The 24,795-nt window shown below is 40.8% G+C and overlaps 1 protein-coding gene across 2 annotated transcripts; it reads right to left on the bottom strand.

Moving 5' to 3' along the window:
- Nucleotides 1-699: 699 nt before the first annotated feature.
- Nucleotides 700-24,341, bottom strand: LOC121448889 (nuclear autoantigenic sperm protein). 2 transcript variants are annotated; one of them, XM_041653151.1, is made up of 15 exons: nucleotides 24,086-24,341; nucleotides 20,166-20,213; nucleotides 15,326-15,436; nucleotides 14,298-14,378; nucleotides 11,517-11,623; nucleotides 9,889-10,866; nucleotides 4,624-4,703; nucleotides 4,219-4,304; nucleotides 4,041-4,114; nucleotides 3,490-3,678; nucleotides 3,220-3,386; nucleotides 2,569-2,625; nucleotides 2,398-2,475; nucleotides 1,242-1,370; nucleotides 700-886 (listed from the first exon to the last, which is right to left on the bottom strand). In XM_041653151.1, the coding sequence occupies exons 1-15, from the start codon at nucleotides 24,142-24,144 to the stop codon at nucleotides 806-808; spliced, it is 2,325 nt and encodes a 774-aa protein (XP_041509085.1). In that variant the 5' UTR covers nucleotides 24,145-24,341; the 3' UTR covers nucleotides 700-805. The 2 variants fall into 2 exon arrangements, with proteins under 2 accessions (XP_041509085.1, XP_041509086.1); XM_041653152.1 differs by lacking the exon at nucleotides 9,889-10,866 and having other exon boundaries at nucleotides 24,086-24,312.
- Between the last annotated feature and the right edge of the window lie 454 nt (nucleotides 24,342-24,795).

Genomic DNA, 24,795 nt, shown 5'->3' with positions numbered 1-24,795 from the left:
TACCCAGAACTGACAGAACAGCTTGTCACTCAACCCCATATCCCAGTGAGGTACTCCAGGTAACCCAGAACCCTTCTTGTAAAAAAGTATAATTCCAGAAGAAAGATTTTTAATTAGCATATTTATTTTTTTCTACAGCAAAACTGCAGACAATAGAACAATTCCAATTATTGACATACTGCAACCTTACTATGTACAGATCAGACTTTCTCCTCCAGATTCTTCCAGTTATCCCCACCTCAATCTGAGCCTTTCCAGTCAGAGCTTATGTCTCTGATTTAACATACCAACTGTTTTCCTCAGGGATCACTTCCCATGTTTTTATCAGTTTTCCAGCATAGGATTACAGTCTTAACTGGAAACCAGGTGAAAGAAAATCGGTACAACCCAAGACCTGGCTCATATCCAATCATCCATTTTCAGCACCAAGTACATTCCTACCAGTTCATGTTTGGCAGACCCCCTCCCCAATCCAGGAACAGCACCACTGAAAGTGCAAGACAATAAAATTCAGCCAAGTATTTGGAAGTAGAAACTTAGCACCAGAAGAAGATGGACATCTAGCCATATTTGATCACCTCTGCATTAGACAGGAAGTGGGTTGTCCAACAGCAACATACACAGTAAACACATACACCAAAACAACCTAGTGCCCCAAGGCATATATTATATTTAAGAAAAAGCCATAAAAGCCTTAGCTGTTGCCTACAATCTTTATTGAAGTTATACAAAAAGAATCCCCAAAAGTGAAAAAATACATTATGTACAAAACCACTTTCCCTTGGGAGAAAGGTTCTGTTCCCTCTTAACATGCAGTGCCTTCAACGGTAGCTGTAGACTCCACTGTCCCCTCTGCTGCTGCTGGGCTTTTAGCCTGATTCTCAGCCTAAAAGACAAAGAGCCTAGGTATAACTTAGGTATGACATAAGCCATCCTATAATGTATAACGTAGCAGGCTTCAGTCACAAGTAAACACAGGGAAGCTTGCACTTTTCTATGAAACAAAACTACAAGATGCTAAGGCTGAAAAAGCTAGCAGTTCACACATTACATGGGAAGGATCAAATAGTCTTACCTTTCCATAATTCATGAAAGAAATCATAAAATCTATCAGGCATTCATAAGCAAACTATATTCAGTACAACCATTCTGTTATTATATCATATGCACTTGGAAGGCCTGGCTTCCCAGCCCTGAAAGCAGCAGGTTAGGCCAAGTGGCCAAGTCTTAAAACTACCCACCTCAGCCTCCATGTTTTCTGAAACTTCCTGTCCACTGGGGACAGCATCCCCACTGCCTCCATTCAGCTCTGGCTCCTGCTTGGCTTTCTTTGCATCATCTTTCCGGGGGCTCTCTTCTTCTGGTTTCCTCTAGAGATAAAATTATGAAGGCCTCATATTTATCTTAAAAACACAAGCTGCAAAATAATCCCGTAATCCCCATGATGCCAATATCCTGAACATCCTGACTCACACAGCTCACTAGCTCTGCTCTCTAGCACAGGGCAATGCTGACCACTACACAGTGGAATAAACTGCTATGTCCCAGTGTATTTTATCTTTTTTTTTTTAATATTTATTTATTTATTTATTAAGTATACAATATTCTGTCTGTGTGTATGTCTGCAGGCCAGAAGAGGGCACCAGACCTCTTTACAGATGGTTGTGAGCCACCATGTGGTTGCCGGGAATTGAACTCAGGACCTTTGGAAGAGCAGGCAATGCTCTTAACCACTGAGCCATCTCTCCAGCCCCCCAGTGTATTTTATCTTAACATTTCCCTAGTTGGGACACATGGAATTGGGGAGAGTGAGGGGTAGAGATCTGAAGAGTACAAATAGGTTACCTACTTTCAGTCAGTAGAGACAGAAGCCAAGATTTACCCCTCAGGGAAAGAATTATTGATTGGGACTATTGGCAAGAGTGTCAACAGCCATGCCAAACCAGTCAGATTTTAAAATGTACTCATCTTAATCAATCCTGTTTAGCTTTCCAAGTAGCCCCAGGCTAAGAAGCCATGAGTTTGCTGTGTAAGGTATGCTAAGTGAAATGGTTCACCTAAAGAATTCACTCTTTTGGCCCAAGGCGGTGGTGGCTCACGCCTTTAATCCCAGCACTCGGGAGGTAGAGGCAGATGGATCTCTCTGAGTTCCAGGCCAGCCTGGTCTACAAAGCGAGTTCCAGGACAGGCTCCAAAGCTACAGAGAAACCCTGTCTAGAAAAAACAAAAAACAAAAACAACAACAACAAAAAAAAAAGAATTCACTCTTTTGAAAATGAGTGTTACACTGTGCCACTAAGAGGGTGAATCAATTATTGCTAGTGTATTATTTCAGACTTCCTACCCGCAAATGTAGACTGGAGAAAAGGTTAAAAAATAAATACATGTAAATTTTACCTTCTTTCTGACAAGATGGGAAATATCAGTCACACAATTTGACGAGGAAGCACCATCTGTTGGCTTTCTATTGGCAATCTGGCAAAAATAAGTCTTTGTTATTAGCAATTTACAAAAACCTTATTTGACTCAAGGTAGGTTTATTGAAGGAAACACACACACAATACACACCATGGAGACTGAGGTGCCTGCTCCACTAGCAGTGAAACCTGAAGAGGAACTCTCTACCTGTGAGACACAGACACAGTAAGTTATAGCATAGAACCCCAGCCACCCAGGCTTACGTTACCCACCAAGCAATCGATTAAAAGGTTTCAGCATCACTGGCAAGGTGTTCCACACAAAGACAAACAAGAAACTAAACCCTTCATGTCCTATTTCTGACAGAACATTCCCCAGCAAGCATGTCTATGGCCAGGAATGGAGCCAGGTAATTTAGGTTTAAGAGATTCCATGACTTCAGCCTTTTTTATATGGTATTGTCAAAAACATTTTACAATAGTTTAACATAGTATTTATGCTGAAAAGCAAAGAAAAGCCGATGGCCACACAGAGTAACAGTGAGAGCTTTTAAACAAGTGTGTCTGCACATGGCATACTTTCTACCAACTGTACTGTTTGGAACAAGTGAGATGACCTCTCATTCTGATCAACTCCCTCAGGGACAGTCCGGCAGTGCTGGCGCTCACTTTTAATCCCAGCACTTGGGAGGCATAGGCAGGCATATCTCTGAGTTCGAGGCCAGCCTGGTCTACAGAGTGAGGTCCAGGGCAGCCCAGGTACCATGTTATTTAGAGAATTTTAAGAAAAAACTCAACAAACCAGAGTAGCTTTCAAGGCCAGTTCAGCTACATTCCCACTACGCTGAGACTCCTTTGCATCTTCTATCTTTTCTCTAATTTCAGGTAGCAGTTCTTTCAGCTCCTCAATTTCTTTCTCATATTCAGTAAATGATCCTTCAGCCTCCTTCATCTGCTCATTTAGTACAGCTACAAAGAACAGGCTTAAATCATTAGTACCAAAAGGACCTTGTTTTCCCCCCACAGTAAATTGCTGCATCATCTAAGCATAAAGTAGCTGCTGTTCACTCACCCATTCTCTTCTCAATGACTTCAATAGATTTGCCATACTGTGCCACTGCCTCATCATACTGAGAGTTGTAACCGTAGGCCAAACCCAACTGGTAGTGAGTCTCTGCAAGGAGACGGTCATGGGCTTCCAAATATTGTTCCTGGAGGCTTAAACAAGCCTGGAACTCCTCCACAGCTTGGATATAATTCTCTAATGAAGACAAAACATCGAGAATTGTACATTTAATATAAAGCACTTTCAGAATTCAGTTCAGGAATAGTCTCATTTTACATTCCAATTTCTCCCTCCCTCCTAACTTTTCAAACAGGGTCTCGCTATAGCTCTGGGTGGCCTAGAATTTGCTACATAGACCATACTGCTCTTGAGCTCAAAGATCTTCCTATCTCTGTTTCCCCTGCTAAGTTTGGTTTAACTGTCAGATAAACCATTTACAAGGCTGTTTCACTGCTCTAGGCACTATAAGGAACTCAGACCTATTCTTCTGTCTATAGAAACAACAGAATGGGGACATGAAGGAAGTTAGGAGACAGCAAAATTGGAAAATGCATTACCAGATTCAACACTAACTTCTCCAAGTTTAAGATGGGCTTGTGCAGCATAAAGCTGAGCTTCTTTTGTTTCTTGCCTAAAAAGAAAGGTAATTAGAAAAGCCTTAAAAATAACTATCTAATCCTAAAGTGTTTTTGCTTTTCAACCACCAATCTACTTAAAAGCACCAAGAGTTTTTACCTTTTAAAAATGATCTTTGCTAAATCCAGCATATCCCAGGCAAGCTCTAAATTCCCAATCTCCTCCTCTTCGTTTTCTTGAAGAGACTGAAGTATATCCAAATCATTGGCATTAGGCAGAAGTACAAGACATCCTTTGAAAATATATCTAAATATATAATTTACTATCATTTTAAAAAGGAAAGTTGGTTGCAACTCAAAATGCAGGCCTTCTCTATAAAACCTACCAAATGGGCCCCTAGTATATAAGGTCTCTATGTAAAGTGAAATGTAATTGTGATGCTGCATTTCATTTTATGATGAATAAAGGACCTCTATGCCCTAACCAAGAACCAGCTATCTACCTTTCTATTCTAGTAAGCCATGGGCCTACAGTAACAAAGTTACTGAAGGAATAACAACTTACCTTGTTTTCAAGAACTGATTCATTTGTGTTTTCTTCAGCCTTGTCATTTTCTTTGTCTTCTTCCTCTGAGCCTTCAGTTTCTACAAGCAAAAATTCATCAGTATTGAGATGTAACTAAAGGTATTTTCTATTTGGTCAGATTCTGATAAATTATCTGTCAACATACATTCTAAGACAGAACAGGAAAGAGGCTAACCCACATTGAAGTTAAAACCAGAGGTTAACATCTAATTCAAATCTAAACTAATCTAGTCATCAAAATGTCAACGCTTAAGGACTAAGGAAATAAAGCCTTCCAAGAATCTTGCATCTACGCGGCAGACAAGTTTTAGTCATTCATTAAATAAATAGTACACTGAAAGTACCAAAACCTAAATAATCCCATCCATTCACAATTAGCCAAGGGACTAGCTTTCCTACAAGAAGCTATGGGGAAGAAAAAGACAAAGAAAATGACAAGAGCATGTCAGATAGACTCTAGAAACAACAACAACAACAAAAAACTAGGAATAAACAAGCCAGTTTCTTAAGATTTCAACATAAACCAAGTGTTGGTGGCAAATGTCTTTAATCCTAGCGCTCAGGAGTCAGAGGCAGGTGAATTTCTGAATTTGAGGTCAGCCCAAGAACGAGTTCCAGGACAGCCAGGGCAGAGAAACCCTGATTCAAAAAACAATTTTCATTTAAATATGTAACCATACCTACACCTATTTTGATACACAGTCACAAGTCAGAAACAAGTTTTCATAAGATTTAAAACCCAAAACACCAGCTGTTTCAGTTAACACAATCATCACTTAAATTAAGTATGTATTATGCTAGTTGGGGCTTTTTGTTGTTTTAGTTTTTTCTGGGTGTTATTTGTATGGTTTGGTTTTTGAGACAGGGTTTCTCTGTGTAACAGCCCTAGCTGTCCTGGAAATAGCTCTTGTACATCAGGCTGGCCTTGAACTCACAGAAATCTGCCTATCTCTATCTCCTGAATGCTAGGTTTAAAGGCGTGTGTGTGCCTCTACTGCCCAGGCTTCTGTTTTTGTTGCTGTTTTTTCTAAAATTTATTTATTCACTCATTTATTTATATATTTTATTATTATATTATATATTATGTAGTGTTCTGCCTTCAGGCCAGAGGAGGGAAACAGATGTCAATACAAATGGCTGTGGGCAACCATGTGGTTGCTGGGATTGAATTTAGGACCTCTGGAAGAGTAGCTAATGGCTGTTCTTAGCTGCTGAGCCATCTCTCCAGCCCCTTCCACTTCTTAAAGAAACAAACTCTTACTATATAGCCCAAACTAGCCCCAAAGACCAAAGATTGCAATCCTTCTGCATCTCCCTAGTAGCTGGGAATATATAGCTGGCAGCATGCTCAACTTTTTTGGGTTTTTTTTTTTTTTCCTCCCAAGACAAGGTTTCTCTGTAGCTTTGGAACCTGTTCTGAAACTCAATCTGTAGATCAGGCTGGTCTACAGCTCAGAGATCCAGATCCTCCTGCTTCCACCCCAGAGTACTGGAATTAAAGGCATGAACCACCACCAGGCATGTTCAACATTTTTAACTCCAACTCAAAGATTATAAAATGTTGTTGTTTGAGACAAGGTCTAACTTCAGCCATTCTTAAACTTGACGTATATACCAGGTTGGCTTCAAGCCAAGAGAGACCTGGCTGCCTCTCCTTCTCAAATGCTTACTAAACACCTGGCCATAGTGCCTGTCTCAGCAATTTATCTGCAAATCAACACTGATTCATAATGACAACAGGCATAGAACATTCTTGTATATTTCCAATTGGTAGCACAAACCAACAGTACCTGAACATTTGCAAATAACGACCTAGTTAACAACTATAGTTAAACCATAACTAACCAAAAGTCTCATAATTGTGTGTAGCATATATCCACAGAGACAAAAAGTCAGTGTCAGGTGCTTCCTCTATCTCTTTCCACCTTATTTTCTGAGACAAGGTCTCTGAGACTGGAGCTCCACAACTAGCTAGTTATTAAGTTCCCAGAATATAAAAAGGCTCTTTTATTTGTCTCTGACTATGCAATTTAGTGCTTCTGAAGTAGAGCTACCAAAACATTTTTTAATTTAGATTTTTAATATATATAGATATATAGATAGATATAGATAGATAGATAGATAGATAGATATACACACACACACACACATATATATACACACATACACACGTGGAGGCCCAGAAAGATGCCCTGGAGGTGGAGTTACAGGCAGTTGTGAGCTGTCTACTATGGGGCTGAGAACCAAACTTGTCCTTTTCAAGAGCAGTATGTGCTCTTAACAACTAATCCAGCTCCAGCGTTACCTTTTTCATGTAATGTAGTGCCCTGAAGTTTAGACTAGATTCATTTTAATGACTCCACACATCCTCCTACAATAATCAGAGTACAGAAGTAGATACATGTACTCTCACAATACTGCTTAAAATTTCATATATTTATTTTTACTACCTAAAGATTTAATGAAAAGCTGTGATGTCTTTTTATTTTAATAAAAGATGTAATGGCAGCACACACCTTTTAATCCCAGCACTCAAAAGGCAGAGGCAATCAGATCTGAGTTTGAGTACAGCCTGGTCTAAAATGAGTTCCAGGGCTGGAGAGATGGCTCAGAGGTTAAGAGCACTCACTGACTGTTCTTCCAGAGGTCCTGGGTTCAACTCCCAGCAACCACATGGTGGCTCACAACCATCTGTAATGAGGTCTGGTGCCCTCTTCTGGCCTACAGACATATACACAGGCAGAATATTGTACACATAATAAATAAATAAATATTTTAAAAAAGATCTATAAAAAAATAAAAAATAAAAAATAAAATGAGTTCCAGACAGAAACCCTGTTTCTAAAGAAAAATACCAACAACAAAAAAATATTTAACCAAACCCAGGCATGGTGCCTCATGTAATCTCCTCCCTCAAAAACAAATAAATGATGATGTGGAATTCCTATACATAAATCAAATACCCACTTAGCACAAACAACCTGAGCAGAGCAATTTAAATTTTTGTTCACTTACCAACCATACCTAACATGACAATTAAAACACACCAAGACAGAGAATGGAACAGGAAAAAGAAAAGAACACATTGATTTATGAGCGATATTCATATCCTACAAGCCATAAAAAGTCAAGTACCATGAAATGGATTCCTATTTTCTTGTGCTGCTGGGATCAAACACAGAACTTTACTCATGCCAGATAAGTATTCTACCAGTGTCATTTCAGGCACCAGTGCTTTAACTGTGTGTAGAGAATATATGGGGGGGCTGGAGAGATGGCTCAGAGGTTAAGAGCATCACCTACTCTTCCAAAGGTCCTGAGTTCAATACCCAGCAACCACATGGTGGCTCACAACCATCTGTAATGAGGTCTGGTGCCCTCTTCTGGTCTGCAGACACACACACAGACAGAATATTGTATACATAATAAATAAATATTAAAAAAAAAGAGAGAGAGAATATATGGGAATGTAGGTACATTATATAGGTCAGAGGATAGCCTTGGGTTGGGTCAGAGATCAGACAGGGTGTCTGTCCTATGTTCCAAATTAGTTGTTTCACAAGCATCTGGGAGTTCTGTCTGTGGTTCCTTATCTCCCCTTAAGAGCACTGGTATTATAGATGTGAGTACATTCCCGCTTTTATGTGGGTTCTGGGGATTCAAACTCAGGTTCTCACATATAAGATGAGGACTAGCACTGCACACCCACACCTTTAATCCCAATACCTAGGAGACAGAGGCAGGCAGATCTCTGTTCAAGGACAGCCTTGTTTACAGAGCTAGGGCTGTTACAAAGAGAAGCCCTGTCTAGGGGAGGGGGTGAACTAGCATTTAAGCCTTAAAGCCTGACTTACCCATCTCTTTATTAGGTGTGATGAAAGACTTCCTGCCCGCCCGCCCCCCCCATGCCTTATTTGGAAAATACAGAAAATTTTATCAATCAAATAACACTCATAGGTTATGGATTTGGTTCAATAGTGGAGTGCTTGTCTAATACACATGCTGCCCTGGGTTCAATCCTCAACACTAGGAAGAGAAGAGGAAGAAACAAGACATCAGCATTTTAAAAAAACCTGTTTCAAAAAAAAGCAGGAATTCAATTCTGTGCTTTCTACTAAAGAAGTCCTGAAACTTAAGAAGCCCACCAGTACTACCACTTGACAAGTTCACCTTTGGCTGTGTCCATGCTGGCTGGAGAGCAGGGAAGGATCTACATTACAGGTAGATGCTTGCCAGAAAGGTCAAGTATTAAAGATGGATCATTGAAAATCTACAACTTAAGACAACTCTCAAAATAGTCTAGCAATTACACAAAAAATATTAATTGAAATATACCTGTAAATAGATAACTCTTGAAACAGTCTAGCAATTACACAAGATATTAATTGAAATAAGACCTGTAGTCATTAATGCCCATGTTAGATGAAATTTACATATACAGTAGAATCCCCAACTGAGCACAACTCAAGTCAGACGTGCCAATTAGTAATCAGAGGCTAAAAAATTCTGATAAAATTGGAACAGGATTAAGCCACTAAGTTGTTTAGCAGCCAAAGCAAGCATGAAATGAGGAAGGAAAGCAACAAGAGATAAATAGGTAAGTACTTTGCTATCTCTTTTCCCTGAAAAAGGGGTGGGACACACTACTGACATTATTGTGAATAACCTCTAAACATTTCTATAAATCAAAATGTGGAAAGGACACAAGAATGCTAACTGCCTTCATTTATTTAAATGGCATGCCTGCTTAAGTGTACCAATTCAGTGGATTCTACTGTTCGGTTCCTACTTCCTACAGCACGTAAGAGAAACCATGTGAACAGTAAGTTAAAAAACCCAAAGGCATGCAAGTTAACATCCATTCAGCATTCTCTGCCAGCCTATCCTATTATTTCCCTACCTATCCCACAATCCATTTTTAATCCACCCTTCATATCACCTCATTGGCTAGTATGACACAAGTTACTGATAGCTAGCCAAATTTCAGAAATCAGAAGATCTACTTTTTAATTAGTAAAAATATTAGCTACCACCAGCTAAAGACTTGGTGTTCTTGATTTAACTTTAACCTATCACCATGTTCTTAAATTAACCCCATTTTCATTTAGACCTTTCCTAAAGTAATCCTTTCCTAATCCAAAGGCAGACTGAAAATTCTGAATGGAAGGCTGACTTTTACCAATGATTAGTGAGTCAAATCTAGAATGGACTCCACCCATTGCAGCTCTAGTGTATCCCGGTTACCTTCACCCTCTTTCATCTGTTCGTCTCTCTCTTGTGTCTCTTCATTAGCAGCTATCTTAAATTTGTCTTCAGGTGCTTTCTCCGTGGCCCTCTGGGCTACTTTGGTCTCACCCTCATCTCCAGCTGCCTCAGACTCTTCTACAGGTAGCATAGCTTCCTCCTGTTCAGGAACCAGCTCTGCCTTGACCTCCTCTACACTTGAACCATCTTTAGTCTCTGTCAGTCTTTCTGCTGAAGTCTGTGATTCACTAGGAGTCTGATCTTCTGCAGCTGATGGTCCATCAACTGAACCATTGTTGAGAAGAACTGTAATCTCCTGCCCTGGCTTCTCAGAGACATCTGACCCAGCCTCTGCAGCCACCGCTGGTGACACTGCATCTTGCCCTGACAGTTGCTCAAGAACAGCCGTTCCTACTTCACTCTCAGAGGAAGCTACCTGATCCTTTGGTTCCTCCCCACCCACGTCCACACCCACATTGACTGCCGCATCTACTGTTTCAGCTTCTACCTTCATGGCAGTGCCCTGCTTTTCTGGAGCCCCAATAGGCTGATCTTCTGAAGTTTCTTTTGGCTTTTTTTCTACGCTCATTATTTCCTCTCCCTCCTTCTCCTGAGGCACTGTTTCTCTGCATTCTTTATTTTGAACATAAGCTCCAGAAATTGATTTTCCTTCCTCAGCACACAATGATGCCTGTTCTGTCTTCCCAGAAGTGACCTCAGCTTCATTCAGTCCTGGTATTGCTGCTTCTTTTGCCTCTCCAGAGGATTCAGTTAACTGCTTTGAAGTTGATTCAACTTTTTCCTGTAGCTTCTCTGCAGGCTCACTTATATCCATATCTTCTCTTCCACCCTTCTCCACTTCACTTTCCTGTTCTGTATCAGTTTCAGGCTTTGACAGAGACTTGCCTTCTGCTTTTTTGGCTTCTTTTTCTCCCATGGCGTCATAAACCTGTTCTCTCAACTCTTCCCTTGCTTCCTCTACATGGTTAAAGAACATGAAGCATAAACATGTCTCCGAGTTTAATGATAAAAGCATAAATGGAAACTAGAAATACATTCCCTTTAAGTCCTCAAATAGCCTGGCTAAGATTTAGCAGGTGCCCCGGTGAGAAAAGCAAAGAGAATCCAAGCTAGCAAAGCAACATACTGCAAAAGAAATCAAACCTCTTTAGACTAGAAACTGCATATATTCACTTCAAGTAATCTGATTACCAGTCAGAGAAGACATGTCAACCTTTCCTTACTCTCTTCAACATTATATTTATTTGATCTGTAAAACTCTAACAGCCAAACTCAGAAAATATTTAATTTTCTAAGATGCATAAAACACAAAAGTGCTCCAAGGACTCCTACATTAAAATAACTGGGCTATGCAACATGGTTTTAAAAATAAATATGCATCAGAAAAGTAATGTTCTTAATATTTAAATATACAACTTAAATGATGGTTATTAGATAAATTTAGTTATTCTCTTAGAGAGGCTGTCGCTTTAATAATAGCCTACATCTATTGTATCAGCCCAAGTACCCTTGGAGAAACCACCAACATAAGGACCCTATTTCTATAACTTATTTAAAGGAACCATAGGTCATCGCATCTCTTGAATGCAGCATGCAACTCTACATACCATCTACATTATCATTATTTTCAACCAAAGATTCATCTTCTGTTTTTTCTTCTTCCTCTTCTACATGCACTCCTTCCAAGGCATTTCCCAGCACTCCATTCTCCATTCTACAAGAAAAAGCACAAAAGTATAACTAGTCCCTAACAATGTATTTCAACATGGAAAAAAGGCAACAAAAAGAAATCAAGTAAAAAGAAAACAAAGCTACATATTCAAACCAGGAGTAGTAGTTCTACAAGTGCCAGGCTAGCCAGGTCCACAAAGTGAGACTAGTCTTTATTTATTTTAAATATTTATTTATTTATTATGTATACAATATTCTGTCTGTGTGTATGCCTGAAGACCAAAAGAGGGCACCAGACCTCATTACAGATGGTTGTGAGCCACCATGTGGTTGCCGGGAATTGAACTCAGGACCTTTGGAAGAGCAGGCAATGCTCTTAACCTCTGATCCATCTCTCCAGCCCGAGACTAGTCTTTAAAAATAAGGGGATGAGGGGCCAGGGGAGATGGGGAAGCAGTACTGCACTTCTGAGTTCAGTTGCTAGCACTCACATCAGATGGCTCACAAATCTAACTCCAGCCCAAGGGGATCTGAGGACTCTAGCCTGGAAGAACACTTCCTCACATATGCACAAACCCACACTTACATCGAATTAAAATAAGAAAAGAATCTTTGTCACGTGCCTTTAATCCCAACACTCAGGAGTCAGTATCCGGCAATTCTCTGAATCCAAGACCAGCCTGGTTTACACAGTGAACACCTGGTAGTGGTTTGAATGAAACCTACCCCCCCCCCCCCATAGGCTCATGTTAGGGTCATAGCTTGATCCCCAGTTAGTGGAGGTTTGGCTTGTTGGAAGAGGACTGTTACTAGGGATAACATTCTCAATTTACTCTCTCCACATCAAGTTTGCTGCCTCAGTTCTAAGCTCTCAGCTAATTCTCTAGTGCCATGCCTACTGATTTGCTGTGATGCTCCCTTCCATGATAGTCATGGACTCACCCTGGGACATCTGTATTATACTCCCAAGGCTCAGGGGACACCAAGAAGAGGCACAAGGAATGTGATTGGAAATGAAGGGTGAGGATATTAATTTCCAGATATGATAAGACAAGAACACTCTTCTGCTCTCCAGCAACCGTGATCGCCTATGCAAGATCGCCACAGGAATAGGCCTGCGAGCAACTGGTCAGGGAAAATGGAAGGGGCTCATGAGGCTTCAGCCTTACTTGAAAATTTTTATATATACTGACAACAACTGGTAGGAAGCCAAAGACATTTCCTTCAGTGTGCAACCACTGAAAAACTACCCTCTTGCCTATGAATGAACCTAACGAAACTCACTGGTAGCACACATCAAAGTACAGGAAGCAGGGGCACAGCTGGGAAAAAGAGTATTAACACAAGTGGGAAGGGCATGAGAGGGTAAACGGGGGTAAAAATAATTGAACTATATGATGATTATGTAAGAAAAGTCCTAATGAAACCCATTATTATGAAGAATTAAAATACTAATTTCTTTGTATAGCAGGAACATACTATTTCCCAAACATCACATCCAGTCCCATTTCTCTAAAGGGCCAGTGTTCTGTCAACATTTTCAAACCAAGTCATTAAGTGTTTTGAATAATCACAAAATTAAGAACATAAGAAGAGAACTATATATAAAGACTGATCATTCGTCATTTTATATGGTTTCAAATATTTCAGACATGTTAATAAATTTCTTGAGTGGTTTCCAAGAACATTAATAGTAAGTCCTTTTAACTGTGGAGAAGAACATGGGCTTGGAACAGGGTCACTCTTAGGCTTGCTTAGGCTCCCCTTAAACTTGATCCTCCTGTTTTAGCCTCCCCAGGTGTTGGGAAATTCACAAATGTGGAATCATAACAAGCAGAAATTTCTCCTTACTAGACACTTTAATGTACTCCTTATTGTCCTCCATACAGTCATTATTAAGTTTTGAGCTAGCTCAGAATACTTCTGAATGTTCACAACCTTGTCTTAAACTCTGATCAATCATTATCTATTACTGAAAATATCTTAGCTTCCACTAATTCAAAACCCCAAAATTTCATTTTTTGCATAATTTTAGCCAACAAGAAAGCTTCAATTTTTTTTTAAAAAGATTTATTTATTTATTATGTATACAACATTCTGCCTCAATGTATGCCCACACGCCAGAGGAGGGCGCCAGATCTCATTACAGATGGTTGTCAGCCACCATGTGGTTGCTGGGAATTGAACTCAGGACCTCTGGAAGAACAGCCAGTGCTCTTAACCTCTGAGCCATCTCTCCAACCCGAAAGCTTCAATTTTTAAACAGACCAAAGTAATATAAAATATTCTATTTACGCCGGGCAGTGGTGGCGCACGCCTTTAATCCCAGCACTCGGGAGGCAGAGACAGGCGGATCTCTGTGAGTTCGAGACCAGCCTGGTCTACAAGAGCTAGTTCCAGGACAGGCTCCAAAGCCACAGAGAAACCCTGTCTTGAAAAACCAAAAAAAAAAAAAAAAAAAAAAAAAAAAATATTCTATTTACAAAATGAGGCTTTCCGGGGCTGGAGAAATAGCTCAGCGGTTAAGAGCACTGACTGCTCTTCCAGAGGACACGTGTTCAATTCCCAGCACCCACATGGCAGCTCACAACTGTCTGAAAATCCAGTTCCAGGGGATCTGACACCTTCACACCAATGCACATAAAATAAAAATAAATAAATCATAAAAAAAAATTAAAAAAAAAAAAAAAAACAAAATGAGGCTTTCCAAGACATACCTGGCCAACTCCAAAAGTGACTTCCCATAAAAAAAGAAGGCTTCTCCACATTCATTAGCTGTTTCTCCATACTTCTTGCCTCTATAAAGAAAGTAAATATCTAGTCTGAACATTGTTTATTGCTAGTTAACACATGATGTTAATGTTACATGTTCTTCACACATATATAATATATATTTTAAGTACTACCAAAGAGGTATTTTATAATAGGTATTCCTCCTGCCACACTACAAATATCACTGTGGACCAGAAGTTACAAGACCTTTGATTGGAACTTACTTGATAAAAAATCATGAAAAGTTATACTGAAATGAAGACTATTGTTTTTGGGTTTGTTTTTTTTTCCCTATAATTTACTTTTATTTATGTTCATTGGTGTTTTGCCTGCAAACACAACAAATAGTTTCTTTAAAAAAAAAAAAGTAATCAAACAATATCTCTTAGCCAAGCGATGGTGGTACACACCTTTAATTCCAGCATTTGAGAGGCAAGCCAGCGTGGTCTACACGCTACAGAATAAATTCTGTAGAACCAATCATATTTTAACTGAACCCAATCATATTTTAAATAATAAAGAGTAAAAATAAATCGTCTTTTTTCTTTTATTGGTTTTCAAGACAGGGTTTCTATGTAACCCAGGCTGTCCTGGAACTCACTCTGTAGACCAGGCTGGTCTCAAATTCAGAGGATCCACCTGCCTCGGCCTCCAGAGTGCTGGGATTAAAGGCATGCACCACTATTGTCTGGTTTTAATTGTCTTCTTAATCAGTAATGACTGGAAAAAAAAAAATCACCTTACTCAGAAAAATTACTGAAATTACGAAGTGATACTTAGGCTTAGAATTACAAGAAAAACTCCTCTATGGAAAGTAAAGAGCCAGAGTTGTGGTACAGAGGATTAGACATATATATTAGACAAGTACTCTGCCATTTAACTATATCCTTAGTCTTCATTCTTTCTCCCCATAGAAAAACTTTTAAAGGTTGGTTGGCAATATAATAGTGTTTTATAATAAACATATACTTACAAAAGACTAGCTGCTTCCTGGAATGCATTAACCGCCGATGGAATGTCCCCCATTACCAGATGTTTCTGTCCTAATCCCAATAGTTTCTTAGCTTCACTATCCACATCCAAACTGCAAGAAAAGTATTTTATTCAGTAACAAATATTGTTTAAACCAATACTCACTGAATACAATTTTACATTTAAACCATAACAATATAAATTTTTAATTTTGGACTGCTATGGAAGACCTAGCAAATTAATTGGGCATGATGATAGATAATCCCAGCATTCTAACGGCAAAGGCAGGATTGACTGAAAAGGCTAGGTTGTATATGTGAAGGGTGGCAAGTGGCATACTTTAATCACAGATCTCTCTGTGAGTTCAAGGTCAGCCTGTTCTACAGAGCTAGTTACTGAACAGCCAAGGTTACCAGTGAAACCTTGCCTTGACTCAATAAATCAAAACAGACACAAACAAGAGATTAGAAATGCAGCATTCGCAAATGCTTTACCAATGTTACAATGTGTTATTATATACAATACATTATATACAATACATTCACAAATGCTTTACCAATGTTACAATACATGTTATTATATACAATAAAAAAGGAACTACTAGGGAACCCCAAAGTCATACAAGTTTACTAGCTAAAGAAAAAATTAACCAGAAAGAAAGACAGAAAGAGAAAGAAAGAGAAAGAAAGAAAGAAAGAAAGAAAGAAAGAAAGAAAGAAAAGAAGAGAAATGGTAGTGGTGGTACACTGGCACACTCAGGAGGCAGACAGGTGGATCTCTGATTTTGAGACCAGAGTTCCAAAACAACCAGGGTTACACAGAGAAATCATCGGGGGGAGGGGGGAGATCAACCAACCAAAACAACAAAACAGACAAGGCTGAGGATAGAGATGTTAACTATGCTTTCCTAATATGTACAAAGCTCTAGGTTCCATCTCTACAACTATATAAACAAGACATGGTCATAGATATCCATAGTATCAGAACTCAGGATATAGAGATAAACCTAGTTATCAGACCTCATCTAAAAACAGAAAGATGGTATGGTGGCACACAACTTTAATCCCACTAAAATCACATGGCAGAGGCGGCCTATTTCTATGATTGGAGGCCAGATTGGTCTACATAGTTCAGGGGAGCCAAAGCTATAAAGTAAGTCTTTGTCTTAAAAAAGTGGGGCAGAGGGGCTGGAGAGATGGCTCAGTGGTTAAGAGCATTGCCTGCTCTTCCAAAGGTCCCGAGTTCAATTCCCAGCAACCACATGGTGGCTCACAACCATCTGTAATGAGATCTGGTGCCCTCTTCTGGCCTGCAGGCATACACGCAGACAGAATATTGTATACATAATAAATAAATAAATATTTAAAAAAAAAAAAAGTGGGGCAGAAAGAAGGCTCAGCAGTTAAGTGCCTAATCTTGCAGAGGTCCCAGATTCAGTTCCTAGTACCTACATGGAAGTTTACAACCATCACTAACTCCAGTTCCAGGGAATGCAATGCCCTTTTCTGACTGTGCTAGCACATGGTACATGTAATACACAAAGGCAAAACTTTTTTGGGGGGTTTCTCTTTTGGTTTCTTGAGACAGGGTTTCTCTATAGCTTTGAAGCCTGGAACTCACTCTGTAGACCAAGCTGGCCTCGAACTCAAGAGATCCGCCTGTCTCTGTCTCTGGGAGTGCTGGGATTAAAGGCATAAATCACCACCATTCAGCAGCAAAACAATTTAAATTAAAAAGAGTAAGGAAGGCCGGGCGGTGGTGGCACATGCCTTTAATCCCAGCACTCGGGAGGCAGAGGCAGGCGGATCTCTGTGAGTTCAAGACCAGCCTGGTCTACAGAGCCAGTTCCAGGACAGGCTCCAAAGCCACAGCGAAACCCTGTCTCGAAAAACAAAAAAAAAAAAAAAAAAAAAGAGGAAGGAAGGAAGGACAAAGCATGTAGTTTGACTTGGAAATACAACTGAGTGACTCAGTTAAAACCTTTTCTTGGCATGTGTGAGAACCTAGATTCAATCAAGTCCCTTATACCACAAAAGAAAAACAATTAGGTAGGAGACGGTGATTAAGGTAAGACATTATAGGGGAAAAAATAGGACATTATGGTATAAAGCATAAAATAAAAAGAACAGATCAGAATACAAAATAGATCCACACAATATAGGCAATTAAAATCTCGACAGAGAGCTGGAGAAATGAGAAATGGCTCAGAGGTTGAAAGCACTGGCTGCTCATTCCCAGCAACCACATGGTGGCTCACAACCATCTGTAATGAGATCAGGAGCCCTCTTCTGGCATGGAGGTGTACATGTAGGTAGAACACTAATAAGTCTTTTTAAAAAAATCTTGACAAAGGTACCAAACAATTAATAGGAAATGTGTAATCTATAATCTGTATAGCAAACAATCCTAGAATAAAACTGATAGTTTAGCCGGGTGGTGGTGGCGCACGCCTTTAATCCCAGCACTTGGGAGGCAGAGGCAGGCGGATCTCTGTGAGTTCGAGACCAGCCTGGTCTACGAGAAACCCTGTCTCGAAAAAGCAAAAAAAAACAACTGATAGTTTAAAAAAAAAAGTAGGGGTCTGGAGAGGTAGCTTAGGGGTTAAGAGAACAGATTGTTCTTCCATAAGACCCAGGTTCAATTCCCAGCACCCACATGGTAGCCCTAACTGTAATTCCAATCCAGCAAAATTAGTGCTTTCTTCCGCCCTGCAGAATCCTGATGTATGTAGGGCATAAGCTCGCATAGCTACTCAAACATACACTAAAAAGATAATTAAAAAAATAAATAAAAACCAAATCTTAAATAAATAATCCAAAAATAAATAAAGCAAAATTCATATCTCACATCATAATACAGAAATTAACTTTAGGAGTGGCTCAGCAGGTAAAAGTGCTTGCCTCCATGCCTGGAAACTTGAATTCAATCAATCCCTAGCATTCATATACAAAAAATGAGAAACTCATAAGCTGTTATGGGACCTCCACCAGACTCCACCGTCCATGCTGTGGCGTTTACAAATTCATATGTACACATATATAACGATAAAAAAAAAAACAAGTAGAAGCCAAGTTTGGTGGAGGCAGATGGATCTCTAAAAATTCAAAGCTAGCCAAGTCTAGTGAGTCTTATCTTAAAAAATAAAAGATGAAGGACGGATATACCTCAGTTGATAATAGTTGCCTAATAAGCAAACACAAAAAGTCCTGCATTTGATCTCCAGCAGTAAGTACATAAAAGCAAGTAGGGGGGCATATGTCTCAGGAGTTGAAAAACAGAGGCAAGAGAATTGTAAATTCAATGTCATCACAGGAAATAATAGGAGACTGAGGCAAACCTATGTTACATGAAACCCTCTCTCAAAAACAAACAAAAACACTAAATAAATAGAAGGTTGAGCTGATTGGCAGTGGCACGTGCCTTTAATCCCAGTACTTGGAAGGTCATCCTCAGCTACATAGCAAAGTAAAGACTACCTTAGGATAGTTACAAGATACTCATTAAAAAGAATTAAAAAAAAATATATCCATACTTGTAATTTCAGGGCTTAGTAAAAAAGAATGGGGAATGGGTCTCACCAAATGCACAGAAAGGCTATAAACTAAAGCTAAAGCAATTCATCTTCCTGTTTCAATCCCTAGAATAACTAGAAATACAGCTCAAACCACATTTTTTTTAAAGTCACCTCCAGCTTCATCAGAATGTTTTTTAAAATATTGGGATACTGTCAAATTCACTGTGGTCAAAAATACTTTCCAAAATCTTAAATTATTTCCAAGTCTTACTGCTGTTGCTTCTGAGATAGTGTCTCTTTTAGCCCAAGATAACTCCTGTCCCAGGATTCCATATGCTGGGTATCCTAGCTACTTGAGAAACCATGCCTTGAAAAACCAAACAAACAAAAAAGCTGAGCACACCTTTAATCCCAGCTTTTGGGTGGCAGAGGCACAGATCTCTATGAATTTGAGATCAGCCCGGTTTACAGATCAAGATCAAGTTCCAGGATAGTCAGGGTATCCAAAGAAACCCTATCGAGGGGAAAAACAAAAACAAAACTAGTTTACCATGTGTCTGTGGGCAAACCAAAGAAAACACTAGCAGTCTTGCCATGGTTCCCTCTCTGATTCCCCTTATTGATGGACCTTGAAGTATTAAGCCAAATCCTTTCTTCCCCAGATATTTTTTGGCCAATGTTTTATAATAATCATATAACCAATCCTCAAAAATCTTAATTTTCATTTACCTCAAAATCTATCACTGGCAACAGATACTGTCAAGTTGATTCCCATAAGGAATGTTCTCATTTTGAACAAAATGTCTTCCAAATATCTAGGTATTTTTCAATAATCTGCTAGCAACTCATAGTGGTCTGGTGGCACAAGTCTTTATGTCAGAAGGATACAAGTTTACCTACCACCGTTAACATTAGCACCAATGGTTTGAATGATGAAAGAAGCAGATTTTATAAAAATGATCTAAATGAACCCAGCAGTGGTAATGCATGCCTTTAATCTCAGCAGAGGCAGGCGGATGTCTGGGAGATCGAGGCCAGCCTGGTCTAGAGTTCCAGGACTGCTAGAGTTGTTGCACAAAGAAACCCTGTTTCAAAAAAACCACTAGGAAGGAAGGAAGAAAGGGAGGGAAGGGAAAGAGGAAAAAAAAAATCTAAATGAATCCCTAAAAAGGAACCTTAGAGGCATCCAAGAAGAAAACTTGAAGGGCTAAAGGTACAGTTCCAGTGATATAGTATTTGACTACTGTGAGTTAAGGTAGTCAGCAAACTATCCTTAGTTTTATTACCTCACTATAATTATGATCATAATTGTACCATATTATCTCACCTCTCCATTTTATCTGCAGAGGTAGAAGGAGCAGGGGCATCTTCAATTCTGCAATGAAGAATAAAAAGAAAAAAAAACAGAAGATACTTTAAGCTTGAATGTAAAGTCAGAAGAATAGAAAAAATATAAAAGTTTTTGTTTTAAACAACCAATAAAAAGCAAGTATTACTGATTCAAATGCATTATTAAATTCAATTCTTGGGTCAATAAATAAGATGGCTTAGTGGCTAAAGTCACACTTGCTCCCAAGCCTGACAATATAGTTTCATCACTGGAATCTACACGGTAGAATGGTTCACTCAAGTTGACCTCTATTGACATGTGCTCCCCTTAATGTTACACAAAACAATAACATAGCTTAAAAACTAAAACAAGCCCAGCAGTGGTGGTGCACACCTTTATCCCAGCACTCAGAAGTTAAAGTAGGAAACACAGACAGTCTCTGTGGGTTTCAGGCCAGCCAGAACTATATAGTAAAACTGTCTCAAAAATAAATAAAATTTAATCCTAAACCACTTAAGTAAACAGCAACTTCACGGCAAGAATTAGAAAATAAAAACAGGCTCAATTGGGCTGGAGAAATGGCTCAGTGGTTAAGAGCACTGACTGCTCTTCCAGAGGACCCAGGTTCAATTCCCAGCACCCACATGGCAGCTCACAACTGTCTGAAGATCCAGTTGCAGGGGATCTGACACCTTCACACCAATGCACATAAAATAAAGTTAAATAAACCTTAAAAAAAAAAAAAAAAACAGGCTCAATTTAAAAGGTAGTACCTTCAGGCACAAGAATAAAAAAAAGGGCCGGGCGGTGGTGGCGCAGGCCTTTAATCCCAGCACTCGGGAGGCAGAGGCAGGCAGATCTCTGTGAGTTCGAGACCAGCCTGGTCTACAAGACCCAGTTCCAGGACAGGCTCCAAAACCAGAGAAACCCTGTCTTGAAAAACCAAAAAAAAAAAAAAAAAAAAGAATAAAAAAAAGGCTATCTACCAGATCCTGGAATGACCTTTTTGATTCTTATGTACAAACTCTGCAACAGCTAGTTATACTAGGCAAATTCTTACACATGCTAGGCTTGAAATAAGTGCTCAACCACTGACCTACCAACATCCTCCAGCACTAAGGATTACTTGATTATGTTGATCCAATGGTACAGGGATAAAGTTTTCTGGTTTTTGAAGATAAGAGTTTCCCTACAGAACAGAACTGCCTGCCTCTACCTCCCCTCCCAAGTGCTGGGATTAAAGACGTGCAAAACCACCACCCTGCTCAGGTAAAAATTTGTTAACTACCATGGTTAAAGGACTAGGTTTTTTCATTATTTCCAATATGTAAAAATAATTTTTTTTCATGAAATAGAAGACATGTCACAAGGTAATGTCAGATTGTGCTGTATTTCTAAATACCCTAAAGCTTTGTACATGTATGCTATTAAAAGTTCATAAAACACTATGAACTCGCTGGGCAATGAATGGTAGGGCACACCTTTAATCCCAGCACTTGGAAGACAGAAGCAGACAGATCTCTGAGTTCAAGGCCAGCCTGGTCTACAAATAGAGTTCTAGAACAGTCAGAGTTGATCACAGTTAAACCCTGTCGCAGAAGGAAAAAAAAAAAAAACCTACAGCACACCCAATACATAACATTGCTATACTGTAGTATGCAATTCATGGTTCAATACCTCAGTTTGTGGCAGGGCAGCAGTGGTGGTGCATGCCTTTAATCCCAGCACTTGTGAGGCAAAGAGAGGTAAAACCCTATCTCAAAAAACAACAAAAACAGGCTGGAGAGATGGCTCAGTGGTTAAGAGCACTGCCTGCTCTTCCAAAGGTCCTGAGTTCAATTCCCAGCAACCACATGGTGGCTCACAACCATCTGTAATGAGGTCTGGTGCCCTCTTCTGTCATGCAGGGATACATACATAATAAATTAATAAATCTTAAAAAAAAAAAACGTGTGGCGGGGAAGTGGGGGTTGTGGCGTGGTGCAGGCCTTTAATTAGAGCACTTGGGTGGCAGAGGCAGGCAGAACTCTTGAGTTCAAGGCCATCCTGGTCTACAGAGCAAGTTCCAGGGTAGTCAGGAATGTCTGACCTAAAAACCTTGTCTCGAAAAACAAACAAACATAAATAAAAGTTGGAGGCTTTTTTAAAATAAGTGAGCATGTAATTTTCTATGTATAGCCTGTCAAGAAGCTGAAAATTACCAGTGGCCAAAGTTTGACTGGATACAAATGACATGAAAAATTCAGCGATGAGATTCAAATGAAGACTTCATACATGCTAGGCAAACTAACCGAGCTACATCCCACAAAATGTAAAGTATTGGAAGGATGAGGATCCCCAATGTAATAATAACAGCTGTTCAGGAAGCACCATAAAGAGAGATTGCTCTTGTAATAAATTCTACAGAATTAGCAAATCAATCTACTCTGGTCATAAGCAATCAATAAAGAAGCAGGAAATGGGAATCTAAAATTGAAACTGTAGTTCCCAAATTACTGAGTGAGTGGTCTGAAAAACACTGCTTTTCAAGAACCCACTATGAAAAGAACCAAAGGAGGCTGGAGAGATGGCTCAATGGTTAAGAGCACCGGCTGCTCTTCCAAAGGTCCTGAGTTCAATTCCCAGCAACCACATGGTGGCTCACAACCATCTATAATGAGATCTGGTGCCCTCTTCTGGCATGCGGGCAGACATGGGAGGAATGTTGTATACATAATAAATAAAATCTTTAAAAAAAATAAATATTTTAAAAAAAAAGAACCAAAGGGTGATAGGTAGATTGTGCAAAGTTATCGTTAATCTCTGGTACAAATGTACTAATTAAAATGTCAACTAAAATACCTAACCTATAGCAAAACCACTCAAAAATCTCACAGCCACCTTTATTTTTGCGAGAAGCAAAACTTCTAAAATATACAGGGACGAAAACATAGTGGCAGGCTCCTAAAAGAAAGAAGATAAGGGAAGGTTGGCAAATAAGACCTACTGCATGGAAAACATCTTCCTCCAAATGGCGGGTGTTTCTGGGCACTAACCAGAGAAGGGCTCACGTTTATTAGCACTGTGAAGCTCTCAAAGCCATTATTCCTTCTTTGAGGTCCTTACCCTTAGCGGACTCATCTACCAAGTAACACTGCGAAGGCGGAAAGCTCCACGTAGCTTCTACCTAAGACCTTAAGAGTATGAAAATGTACCCTGAAGCAAGCAAATCTCCGACCCGCAACGGAAAACCTAAAAAATCACAACGCTTCTCAGCCGAGGCGGAGGGTGGCGGAGCGTCAGCCCCATGGCGACCCTCGGACTGCGGCCCTGTGCCCGAGTCCCGGATAAACTTCACTGCGCACCAGCTAAGGCACGAGCCGCTCAAACCCCAAACAATGGAGTTTTCCCGCCTCCTCGAGGCTCCGCCCCCTCCTCGGGAGCTCGGGGCACCGAACACACGCGTGCAAGCCCCGCCCTCCCCGAGGCCCCGCCCACCAGGGCGCTCCGGTCCAAGCCTCAATCCTCGTGTGTGGGATTTTTTTTTTTTTTGGCGCCAAATCTGTTGGTCATTTTCTAGGTTCCTCTGCCGACTCTCTACCCAGCCTCATGCAAGGCGTGCGCGGAAAGCAAGGGCTCAAGAGTCGAGCGGCGGCGGAGGGCCCCGCCTCCCCACCCGCAGCCCCGGGCCGGGGGAGGAAGAAAAGGGGCAGGCGATGGAGCCACCCGCCGCTGCCCCCGGCAAGATGGCGGCCGCGGAAAGCCGGGCAGGGGGCGCCAGTCACCCGCCGTCCCCCCGGCCGCCAGCTCCTCGGACGCGGGGCTCCCGCACCGACCCGAGGGTGTTGCGGGGACGGCGTCTGTCCCGCCCGCCAAGCCCAGTCCCGGCTCTCCCCGCCGACTGGCCAGTGCCTCCAGCTCGCCACAGTCCGGCTTACTTGTCAGCGGAAACCAGCTCCCCGGCGATGGCAGCAGTGGCTGTCGACTCTGTGGCCATCGTTCCCCTGAGGTGGCGGGCCGGTGGGCAGAATACTGCCTGTGAAGACAGCAGCGGACTCACGGCAGCGAAGACTCACTCGGGGACAGAAAATGGCAGATTGGAGACCCCGCGCGGTTGGGGCCCTCTTATATAGCAGGGCCTCTTGCCCCGCCCATCCACTTCCGGATCCTCCCCCTCGGGTTTAAAGGGCCAAGACTCAAAACCCTTCCGTCACAAGGACACTTCCCCGCCCAGGTCGGCTTTCCTCAAAAAAAAAAAAAAAAAAAGGAAAGTAAAAGAAAGAAAGAATGAATGGAGGACAAACAACAAAAACTTCCTGTGCCTGTAGCTAGTCGTGTTAAAAGCCCCAGAATCTTGGCACTACAACTTCTGACGGAGCCAGCCTAGAGAGCTCCCACATTACGTGGAGGCAGTGAGTCTGCGGGAGTGGAAAGAGTAGCCGAGGGATTCCGTCTGGCGGGGATACCCGAAGAGGTTACGGTCTTCTCGGTGCCCTCTCACTCTTAACGGATGGAAACGCAAGAGCCGAGCACGAGTACAACAGCAACGGCTAGAACTGACCAGAGAGACTCGTGGCTCAGAGCCTCAGCAACTACTGACGAAAGAGGATGCTGGTCTAGGATTGGCTACAGACGAATCTATCGCGCT

This window comes from Microtus oregoni, unplaced genomic scaffold (assembly GCF_018167655.1).
Source record: "Microtus oregoni isolate MIOR12 unplaced genomic scaffold, Mior012 000005F_ref0000423, whole genome shotgun sequence".
Taxonomy (NCBI): Eukaryota; Metazoa; Chordata; class Mammalia; order Rodentia; family Cricetidae; genus Microtus; species Microtus oregoni.
This window is presented reverse-complemented; position numbering and strand designations above follow the sequence as displayed.

Excerpts from the sequence above, each read along its gene's own strand:
- LOC121448889 (XM_041653151.1), bottom strand. The coding sequence starts at position 24,144 with ATGGCCACAGAGTCGACAGCCACTGCTGCCATCGCCGGGGAGCTGGTT. Across the intron at positions 4,305-4,623 it reads AATCAGTTCTTGAAAACAAG|TCTCTTCAAGAAAACGAAGA; the intron begins GTAAGTTGTTAT and ends GATATACTTCAG. Across the intron at positions 2,626-3,219 it reads TGGCCTTGAAAGCTACTCTG|GTAGAGAGTTCCTCTTCAGG; the intron begins GTTTGTTGAGTT and ends TGTGTCTCACAG.